Here is a 12249-nt window from a genome sequence, read left to right as displayed (position 1 = left end):
TTCTTAAATATATTAGGACCTCATATTGTAGGCATTAATGAGCCATGCTATCAGAAGAAGACACACTAATTGGTATTGAGTGTAAAGAGTATAATATTTTTAGAAAGGATAGGAGAGGAGGGGGTGCTGCTGCTCTTGTCCGATTCATCGCAGAAAAATTAATCGTGGGGTAAAATTAATTGCACGAAAATTCTTCGTGGATAGATATGAAAAAAAAAAAGAAGAAATATTTTATATATTATTTAATATTTCAATTATATTTAGCTTTCTGAATTTTTTTTTATTCTGCATAAAGTTATTAATATTCTTTCTTACTACAGCTGTGTAGATGGAATTAGAACAGTTATTAGGGAGAATAAAATATTTAAGAATAGTTAATGAGAAAGGGCACAATATTTAAGACTATTTATTCTTCTAACCCAGTGATTTTCAACCTTTTTCACAACATGGCACACCTAGACTACTTATTAAAATTCTGCAGCACACTAAAAATATATTCTTTTAATTTTTTTGATGATCTGGCAAAAAAATAGGCATAATTTTGATTGATTTACACACACAAGAAGATGGAAGACCAGACAGTAATAAATAAATGCACAAATTACGACATTATTTCTTTCAATTAATTTGTTTTCATAAATCTCCCATTTTGTTAAAAGCTATCAACCTGGTACATGCAACATTGAGTTCACTGCTACCTCTTCACTGGATGAAGAAACTCAGGTGTATGAGGAAGAAGTATTGGAGTATTTGCACAAACTGATTAAGAATTCAGCAAGACTGATGGGCTATTAGCAAGGGTGTTAGAAGATTGTTCAGCTGAACTGGCTATGTTCTGAGACCCAAATTGAATTTGAGTCTCAGAACATAGAAGATTCCACAGGAGTGGAAAGAATGTATGGCAATCCCATTGTACAAGAGTGGTGCAAAGACCGATATATCCAACTATTGACCAATTAATATCTCAGAAGTAGTGGTGAAGATTTTGGAAAAACTGGTTACGGCCCGCATTCAGAAATAGGTTGACAGTGAATCTCTACTTTGAAATTAGCAACATGGGTTTACTAAGGGAAGGTCGTGTTTTAGCAACTTGCTCACATTCTATAACTATGTTACCAATGAACTAAACAAGTGGAATGAACACACTATGACACTTTGGGATTTTGCTAAGGCTTCTTTTGACAGAATACAGCATGGTAGACTGTTGCATAAATTGCAGAATGTGGGATTGGATTACAGAATGTTAGTGTGGATAAGAGAATGGCTGACTGACAGATATCAAAAAGAAAGGGAGAGGGTTAGTCTGCAAGATTTAAGGATCAGTCCTTGGTCCATTGTTATTCAATCTGTACATTAATGACATTGGGAAGGATTTGACAGGTGACATACAGCTATTTGCTGATGATGCAAAGATAGGTAAGGTAATCAAGAATGCTGCTGATACACAGTACTTGCAGAATGATATGAATAGGCTGGATATGTGGACATGTGAAAATGGCTGTCAGTTCAATGTTAATAAATGTAAGGTTATGCACTTTGGTGTGATTAGATATCCAATCATATTGGTGGGATTATGTTATAGGAAATAGAGGAAACTGATCAGACCAGACCAGGAATCTTGGAGTTTTAGTAGACAGGACATTGAAATTCAAGGGGTCATATAGCAAAAATTGTAAATACAACTTAGAGGATAATTGCAATGCTGAAATGAACCTTGACATGTAGAGATAAGGAAGTCATTTTGCATCTTTACAAAGCCTTGCTAAGATCTCACTTGGACTATTGTGTGTGCAGGTCTAGTCTCCTGGTAATTCTGATAGTGGAGAGAGTGCAAAGGAGAGTATCAAAAATGATATCAGGAATGTGGAATATTGATTATGAAGACAGACTAAGAATCTGTAGGCTGCAAACACTAGCAAACAGGAGAAAGAGAATTGATATTGAGAGTTACAAACTTCTGAAAGGGTTATACAGAATTTCAGTAAATGGAATAATATGTAATTTATGGAGGGTGGGGAAAGGATGCAAAGGCATCTTTGGGAGTTGAGAAAGAATGCTGTCAAGAAGGGGGTGAGGGCTAGATTTTTCTCTCACTGTCACTGGATGTTGTGTGTGAGTAGTGTGAATGAATTCAAGAACAGGTATGACAACTGGTGGGATTAGTATGATCCCCCCCCCCCTTCAATGAGTTCCTGACTCCCTGGAGGTCTCTTTCTTAATAATAATATATATATTTAAAATTCTTTACCTATCGTCATTTAATGCTGTTTCTAAAGGTGAAAATTCTTTCTTTATTGGCAATTCTTTTCCAATTTCTCCATCTTCTGATTCTGACGAACTCTTTGATGCATTATCTCTTGAATCTGCCATTCTAAACACCAGCTTAAAAAAAATCAAAAAAAAAATATTACAAAATAAAGTGAATTACTTATTAGAATAATACAATTAAAGTATAAAACAAAATATTAACAAAATAAATAAAGTGAATTACTTATTAAAATAATACAATTATTTTCAGAATGAAAGTAATTTACAAATATAGCAATTAATCGTTAAAAACTTTACAGTTCAAATTCTGATATAATGTTTATTATTAGACCACGAAAATCACAGCACAGTCAATAATGATGATATTTGTGACTGGAAAGACTGAGTTCAAATTCTGTCTAGGATATGAAGAAGCTTCATAAGGTATTTTTCAACTGAAAGTGAGTTTAGCCAATTTCATACAGAAGGGACAGGATTATTCCTTCTGTTACCTGAAAACTTATCCTGCAAGATGAAGTTTTAATGAATGCATTTAAAATATAATAAAAACACTATTTAAAATTAATGGATATACCAAAGACAATGCCATACATAAGAGGTTTATGCCTCCCATTACCTGACTCTGAAAGGCTGTTGGTTAAAATTTTATTCATGATGAAAACTTCATTAGGCCTTTTTCAGGTAAGTAATGTGTAATGAAACCAAACAGTGCCCATCTAAGACCAGCATAAATTTTCCTCACATAGACCTAAGAAAATAATTATTGCATACAAAACAGCTGTAGGTATAAGCCTGACCACTTTATGCACTGAATATGTGGTAAAATATTAATAAACTCCTTGATACAAGAAGAGTATTAAAAAGGTAATGACTATCATCACATATCTCTGCTCCACTTTTAACTCCCTTATGGGAAGCAGGCAAGGCCATTTAACCTATCTAACTTTATGAGGCTGTTTAATCTCTAGCCGGCTCAAGACTATCACTAATTATACTCAGCAACTGGTGAAGAGAGGCTGTTGCTGCAAGTGCAGCCATCTTGTGGTCCCTAATCCTAACACTATATATTTATTGGCTGAGATAATGTGGGTTCTATAAGCAATTTTCTTGAATTTACAGGAGAAAAAGCTACTTGCACGTGCTAGAAATCGACTAACTTGGGAACCAGTCAAAGAAAAGCTTAGAAAATGTTCTAGTCAGCAACTAGAATTGAACCTAGGTCTTCAATTGGGAGGCTGTGCAGTGCAAATGTCACTTCCACTGTGCTCCATCATTATATATTTATTTTTATATGAATCTCACCTATAATAAATTCTAAACTTATCATACATCAGTACTGTTGTGAGCTAAGACAATCCAAAAACCATGTGCTAGGACCAAATCTTTTTCAAGCCACTTCAGATCTCTAATAAGCAAAACAGTTCTCAAAGTGGGTTAAAACTAAGTTAATGAAACCAGCCTAGTTAAAATATCTATGTATTCTGCTATTCAAACTCACAACCTGCTGATTGGAGACTATATACAATATCCATACCAGTTCAAAAAAATTGAGATGCTTCAGATTTTGTACATCATCCACACTAAGCAGCCACCAATCTTCTTTGCATCATTTCAATTTTAGCATGAGTACTGCTGAAGCAAGTACTACTTTGTTATTATTATACAGCATTTCCATGGGATCACATGACTCATCACTTGAAACATTACATCATAAGAAAGATAGCTGAACGTTCTAAAAATAAATGTAAAATAAAAATAAAAAACAAATTGCCTGAATGGCAAAGAAATGGAGCTAACTGAGGAATTGGACAAGTACCGATCAACATAATAGGGGTGACTGGAACAAAAAGACAAAAACTGGTGATATCTTTCTAAGCAATAAATACAAAATGTTATATTCAGGCAATGACAATCAAGGAAAAGAAGTAGCCATAGTATTCAACAATAAATACAAGACTAATCTTCTTGAATGGCAGGCAGTCTCAAGTAGAGTGATGTGGGTAAATATCAGAATGGGAAACTGGACAATGAGACTTATTTGTGCCTATGGTCCCACAAGGTTCTACTAAAGTAGAAGTGGAGGAATTTTTTGAGGATTTAGAGAAAGCATCTGACACAATGAAAAAGGAAAAGTTGGTCCTTGTTGGGGATCTAAATAGCAGAGTAGGAAATGATTGTCAGACATACAAAAATATTTTGGGAAAATTTAAAGAAAAGTCAGGCAAAGCTAATAATAATGGCAAATATCTGTTGGATTTCTGCTCAGGACATAGATTGGTTATTACTAACACAATGTTCCAACATAAAAATGTGCACAAATTCACAAGGAGAGAAGATGCAAGGAATAAGAAAAGTCTCATTGACTATGTTATTGTTGATAGTGATGTTTTTTCACTGGTGCAGGATACTAGAGTGTATAGAGGATCAGAAATTGGAAGTGATCACCACTTAGTCTTGAGCAGGATAAAATTGAAATATTGAAAAGAAGAACATGTAAGAAAGTTTTAAAGCAAATAAAAGTTGAGCAGATCTCAGATGTGAACTATGAACTAAAATACACAAGCATTATTCAAAAAAAAAAATGAAACAGTTTGAGAACAGGAACAAAACCTTGGAGATTCAGTGGCATATCATGAAGAAAACATTGATTAATTCAGCCAGAGGCATGTAGTGAGGTTGTCTGCAAGGATAGAAAAATCAGAACTCCATGGTGGATACAGGAAGTTAAAGAGGCAGTGAAAGAAAAGAAGACAGCATATCAAAAGTCAAGTCCCTGGCAAATAAGTTAGCTTGTGCCCTTACAGAATATAGAGACAAATGTAAGAAAGCTAAAGACTGTGTAAAACTAGCTAAACAAAAGTCATGGGAAGACTTTGGTAAGAATGTGCAAAATAAATATCAAGAAAATACCAGAGTTTATAGAGGATATTCTCTATACACTCTAGTATCCTTCTTGATACTATACACTATATTCTCAAGATATTCTAAAAGCTGTTGAAGAAGGTCAGAAATGGAAGAAAGAACTGAAGTAAAAAAAGCTATCAAAAGCAGCTGGAGTAGATGATATTCAATCAGAAATGCTCAAGTATGGAGATATAAAAGTCTTACAGTGTCTGCACTGCATTGTTAAGAATGCCTAGACAGAGGACGAATTCCAGATGATTGGCATAGAGCTCAAACAGTATATATTTGAGCTCTATGCCAATAAACGAAATAAAACTGAATGTGAGAATTACAGAGGTATTTCTTTGCTGAGTGTTTCTCATAAGATTTATGCAAGTATACTTGAGAAACGGTTGAGAAGGATTATGGAAGAGAAGCTTGGTGAACAACAAGCTGGATTCAGACCAAATAGAGGCTGTCAGGATCAGATTTTCACTTTACAACAAATTGTTAAGAAATCATGGAAATATAACAAAGATCTGTATTTAAGTTTTGTAGATATGTAAAAGGCATATGACAAGGTGCCAAGAGAAGAGCTAATCAAAATATTACAGTTGTATGCCTTAGAAGACAGAAATATAAGATCTGATAATGTTGGAGACTTGACAGATTGATTTGAGGAAAACTATAGATAGGAAGTTAGTAATGATGTAAATTTTTCATGTAGTACTATCATATCCTGTACACCCCCCCCTCCCCTTAAGGGTACATGTCAGGAATTTGATGGTGTCTTGATATTTAGATCAGCTAGATCAAAACAGCTCTAAATTACACTAATCTACCTTAAATGGAATCAGACAAAAATGAGTTTGAGGTAAATACTTTGTGTATGTGTGATCACATTGTGGCAGAGATGTTTTATATCATTTGCATAGCACTTCTGATTCAAAATCAGAAAGTTGTAGATTTGAATCCTCTTTAGGCATGGATATTTGTGAATGTTCTCAGGTGGTACTTGAATATGATTGCCCACTTAGAAAACAACCTTACTAACTGGAGGCCTGAAAAGGTACCAAAAGGAAGAAAGAATTATAAAAAGAGAATTTATATAAAAAGTATTCCAAGAAACCTCCATGTCCATAAGCACCTCTATAGCGTAATTGGAAAAATGAGAGTACATTGCATGCACCCTTCAATTGAAAAAGGCCTGAGTTTGATTCTTGTCATGACAAGAGAAATCATTATATAGGCTTTTTTTTTTTTTTTTTTTTTTCCAATTGAAGGCGAGTTGCTGATCTCATAGGGAGATAGTAAGGTTTTTTTTTCTTTCCCAGAAATTTTGGCTAAATACAGGCATATCGGATATGAGAACACAAGCAATTTAAAAACAAAAAATACTGCTGGTGGTGGAGGTATTGGTCTTAGTTGTGTGTAGTTGAAGAATTAAATAATAAAGGAGATATGAAATGTTTGTAGCAGAGTGCAGTAAGGTGTCGTTTATACCTCCAGATGAGTCTTTGAACTTCTTGGCGGTGTCACATAATAATAATAATCAATAAGAAAAATCAGTCTGGAAGTTAGACTGTAAACAGAACAAGTAAATACTGATAAACATTTTATTAAATTGGTTTAAGTCATATTTAGTAAACGTGGCATATTGTAGCAAATGTAACTATTTCTGATTTTCATGCCAAATTTATTATGACACTCATTAAATTTAGTCATGATATCTTATAGACTTGTACTGGATTTATTCTGAAGAATAGCATCATCTGCAGTGGCGGCTCATGGCTTGAAATCATGGGGGCAACTTTCGAAATATACATACACAGGCCTGGTTGGCCAAGTGGTTAGCGTGTCCGCTCTCCAGCCAAGAGGCTGCGTGTTCGAATCCTGCTGTGGGCATGGATTATTCTACTTATTCTAGCAGAAAACATCATTGCCAAAACCATGTGAGGTACAGCAGTGACCATACGACATCTACGGACGTCAAATGTGAAACTGTAAGTACAATGTATACATGTTTGGATAAAATATCAAAATTATGGTAAAAATTTTTAAAAAAAATTAAACATGAAAAAATATTGTTTATTATCAATAAAATTATAGTTTAGTATAATTCAAAATTACTTAAAAATAAAATCCATTATCATAACCCCAATAATGTTCTAAAATAAAACTATAACAGATGTTATGTCTTTAATTGTAATGTCCAAATATTTAAAGAGACGGAGAAAACACGATAAGCACTAGAACACTCTACAACTGGTGCAAACTGCATATAAAAAACAGTGCAACTGCGCGACGGACAGTGCCGCATTACACTAATAGCTCACATCTCACTATGATGCGAATATACTAGCACACGTAGCAATATGGCACTGTGGTAAACACAGTGCTGCAAGCGTCCTTCGCCCTCCTAAGTGCTACAAGATGGATTTTTATTATTTTTTATACAAAATAAGAGAATTGTATAGGATTGTTGATGATAAAATATTACAAGCAAATATAAATAAATTAATAAATATATTTATGTATCAAAAAAAATTGGGGTTGCTGCAGTTCTGCAGTGCCTATGCATGAGCCGTCCTTGATCATCTGCATAAGTAAAGAACTAAGATTGACACTGAGAATTTTAAAATCAGATTTAATACCACTTTCCTTCATAATGTAATCTATGTAGACAATGAATATTATTATTATGTGACACCTCCAAGGAGTAAAAGGCTCATCGAGGGAGGACACCTGCTCTCCGTCTCCATCACTCATTACAGTGAACCACATCATCTACACCAATGCCATTTACTTCCCACAACCACCACACTAGTATTTTCACAATCACAAACATCCAGGCCCACAGCGGGATTCGAACCTGCAGCTATTTGACTGGAAAGTGGATACGCTAACCACTCAACCAACAAGGACAGCATAACAGTGGAGATAATATGTACCCCTGATTTAACATCAAACCATCTTCCTGTACCTATTTCAATTCTAACTGCTGACTTACAACTCAAATAAAAACTACGTGTTACTTGATATAATATCCCATTTACACCATACAACTAGAGCATTTGAACAGCTTCCTCTTGACCCTTGTCATATGCTTTTTCCAGATCCATGTTCTCACATTATCTTATATTCTCACATTCAGTTTTATTTCCCTTTTTACAGAGGAGTATTGTGAGAGCTCTACTCCAAATCATTTGGAATTAACCCTTTACTAGATCCTCTGAATTAAGGAGTGCAGCTACTGCATACGTTTATACCTCCACATTTGAACATTTCTGGCCGAATTTCATCTACTCCAGCTGCCTTTCAACATTTCAGGTTTTTGATGGCTTTACAAGGGTGGTCTGAAAAGTTCTCATCCTAACAATGAAAAAACGAATTTATAATTTCAAAATTATTTATATTTTTCAACATAATCTCCCTTAAGACATACATTTATTCCAGTGATGCTCCAGTGCCGTTATCCCATACCTGTAGTCATTCTCAGTAAGATCTGCAAAATACCCCTCTACAGCTGCAATCACCTCTTGATTTGAAGAAAAACGCTGACCAGCAAGGAAGAGTTTTTAGTTTTAAGAAGAGATAGAGGGAGTCAAATCTGGGGAATAGGTTCCAACAATTCATAGTGCAGATCCCTTAATTTTACCATTGCCAAAACAACTTTGTGGGCAGATACATTGTCCTGATGAAAGATTATTTTTTCTTCTGCAAACCGGGTCTTTTCCTCACGAATTTTTTTGTCTAGTCAGGTTAAAAGATCGGAATAATATTCCCCAGTTATTGTTTTACCCTTTTCAAGATAATTAATAAACAAAATGCCTTTAGCATCCCAAAACACCGATGCCATGACTTTTCCTGCTGATGGAACCGACTTTGTCTTCTTTGGCGCTGAACAACCAGCTTCTGTCCACTGTTTTGACTTCTGTTTGGATTCTGGTGTGTAATGGTGAATCCAAGTCTCATCCATAGTAATAAATCGATGCACAAAATCTGCTTTATTCTTGTTAAAACGCTCCAAGCACTGTTCAGAGATTTTCATGGGAGTGCGTTTTTGATCTACTGTGAGCAAGTGCAGCACCCATCTTGCGCATTTCATTTGCAATTCTTCATGCAAAATATATTATACACGCTCTTTTGAAATGCCTATAGTCTCAGCAATTTCACGCACTTTGACTCGCAGTCATCCAATACTATATCATGCACTTGATCGAAGATTTCTGGTGTGGTTACACTTTTTGGACGTCCTTCCTGTGGATCATCTTCAAGGCTGGTATGGCCACGTTTAAACTCGGCAGCCTATTTCTTAATTGTCAAAAACAAAGGAGAAGAGTGCCCGTAAACTTTTATGAACTATGAATGAATTTCTTTTGGCATTAAACCTTCTTTTACAAAGAATTTAATAACCGAATGATACTCGATTTTATCCATTTCAAGGGATACAGGCACACCACTTTTGCTTCAGACAGCTGTATAAAACAAACTCTTGATAGAATGACTTGCAATTTCACATAGATGCTTATGACAGATGTACCAACTTACAAAAAAAAATAATAAAAAATTGTGCCGATAGTGTTGCCATCTATGGTCGAGGCTGAGAACTTTTCAGACCACCCTCATATATACTACAAGTATGGATATGTATTCCTGTTGTAAGTTGTCTCCCACCATGCTCACACTGATTGTTTCATTTAGCAATCTTTCAAAGTAATTACTCCAGACATCTAGAATATCTTTATCTTCAATTTTCATGCCACTATTATCATTATCATCATCTTAGATAACTTTTACAGTTATCTAAGATGATGATAATCTTTCCTCCATTCCTAAGCATTTTCGATAGCTTCCAAAATATTTTGTCACCTTACTGATCTTCCTATGACTTTTGGTATGTAGTTTTACACAGTGCTTTGCTTTCTTACATTTCTTTCTCTGTATTCTCTAAGACCACAAACTGACTTACTTGCCAGAACTTTGATATGCTTTCTTCTTTTAATTCACTGCCTCTTTAACTTCCAGAGTCACCATGAACTTCTGACATTTTTATCCTTACAGACAATCACACCACATGCCTCTCTGGCTTAAATATTTTCTTCAGGGTTTGCTACTGATCTCCAAAGTTTGTTTCTTGTTTTCAAACTCTTTCATTTTTTTCTTGAATGATGTTTACGTATTTGAGACTACAGTTAACCTCTGAAAGCAAGGTGCTCCATTTTGATTCATTTTAAAACTTTCTTACACACTCTTCTTTTCAGTACAAAATTCAATTTTATTCTGTTCAAAACTAAATAGTGATCACTTCCTATTTCATCTCTGTATACTCTTGTGTCCCCTAAACCAGTGGGAAAACATCACTATCAACAATAACATAGTCAATGAGACTTTTCTTATTTCTTGCACCTTCTCTCTATGTGAATTTGTGCACATTGTTATGTTGGAACATGGTGTAGTAATAAGTATTCCATGTCGTGAACACAAATCTAGTAGGCTCTTACCATTATTATTAGCTTTGCTCTTTTCTCCAAATTTTTGCAAAACTCTTCTGTCTGGTAATTATTTCCTACTTTGCTGTTTAGATTTCCAACAAGGACAAACTTTTCCTTTTTCACTATATCAGCTGCCTTATCTAATGCCCTAGAAATACCTCCATTTCTTCTTAGTAGAACCTTCTCTGGGACGATAGGCACAAATGTCTCATTGCCCATTTCCCCTATATTACCCTATTTAATATTGTCAACCATTCAAGATTATCTTCATATTCAGCGTTAAATACTATAGACACTCTTTTTCTCTGATTGTTATTGCTTGAATATAATATTTTGTATTTCTTGCTTAGAAAGATCCTTGCAATCTAGAATTTATCCAATTCTTTTGCCACTTTAATTTCTTTTACATTGATGCAAAAGGTACTATCTAAGTAGATAGTACCTTTCTTGAATTCTGTTAATGTTGAGTTCAAATGTGTTCCAGAATTTGTTCAGTAGCTGACCTTAAACTACAATAATTATCAGAGTGGAACAAAGGGAAGTAATAAAAGGAGTTACTTGATCTCAAATGGTAACATTCACATCTTCTTTGTATTTCTTTTATGAGCATAATTTAAATCATTTTTAATGAATGCGTAAAATTCAGATGGAATGTAGTGTTTCATATCAATTTAATATGCAAATCGAAGTAAAACTGGTGGCTACTAATTGACACATTTGGTCAGCAAGTTTATTTTTAATATGTATTTTCAATTCACAAAAATATCGAACCGTATAAATAGTCAGACTTTTTAGAAGCTTTACGATTTCTTCTCTATACCCTCCCGCGATGAGTCTTCGGACTCCTTGGAGGTGTCACGAATAATAATAATACATAAAACTCCACACACAAACTTCGCGTTGATCCTATTATTTTTTTAAACAAATTCAAAAACTCGGGAAACAAACTTTAAGATATTGTCATGTGTGTGAAAACCTATGCTAAAAGAAGGAGAAAATATACCTCTCTGCATTATAAATAAAATTAAAGTAACGTGTCTCAGATCTTTTATTACATTCCTTAAATGGATCACAGCAATCAAACTACATTAAAAACAAATCTTCTTACGTAACTACAAACACATATACACACAAACGAATACAGCGACTGATTTTAACAGTGTTAATTAAAACATCCTCTAACGTGAATCACTGAAAAAACTAGGGAATCGCGTGTTTTCCGCCAATATATTAATTTGGTAATTTTAGTTATTCTAAGTATTACTACACTTAAATTGAATTCAAACAACCACATTATCCGTTGAACAAAAAAGGGAAAAAAAACATCATCTATCATTGAGAACTGTAAATAATTCATTGAGGCGTGCTTTTGTTCTTGCTTTTCTCGTCCTTTGAAAAATGTCCGTCCCGAGAATATTTCTCTGGTCAGTGCCAGCTCTAGGGGTTCTGACGCCCAGATGCAATTTTAAGTTGAGCTCCCCTGACTTTTTCTTTAAATGTACTTAAAATTTAAAGGTTAGAAAATCAAAACACATATTTTTATGTAAAATTGTGTACTTTAAAAAAATACATACTGTATATCAACTTCCCAACGCCAGGACAT

General features: G+C 34.4%; 1 protein-coding gene across 1 annotated transcript in view; it reads right to left on the bottom strand.

Moving 5' to 3' along the window:
* The window catches only part of Pitslre (cyclin dependent kinase 11B pitslre), a 213282-nt gene extending 201500 nt beyond the window's left edge, over positions 1-11782 (bottom strand). Inside the window, exons 1-2 of the mRNA XM_090399488.1 lie at positions 11650-11782; positions 2249-2382 (exon numbers count right to left, since the gene is read on the bottom strand). Coding sequence (XP_090255614.1) covers positions 2249-2370 — 122 coding nt within the window. The 5' untranslated portion in view covers positions 2371-2382; positions 11650-11782. The remainder of the gene's footprint in view (positions 1-2248; positions 2383-11649) is intronic.
* Positions 11783-12249: the final 467 nt, after the last annotated feature.

This window comes from Typopeltis vanoorti, chromosome 1 (genome assembly GCF_054136105.1).
Source record: "Typopeltis vanoorti isolate ZY-2024b chromosome 1, IOZ_Tvanoo_1.0, whole genome shotgun sequence".
In the NCBI taxonomy this organism is placed as follows: Eukaryota; Metazoa; Arthropoda; class Arachnida; order Uropygi; family Thelyphonidae; genus Typopeltis; species Typopeltis vanoorti.
Note: the sequence above shows the minus strand (reverse complement) of the source record. Positions and strands in the feature narration are given on the sequence as shown.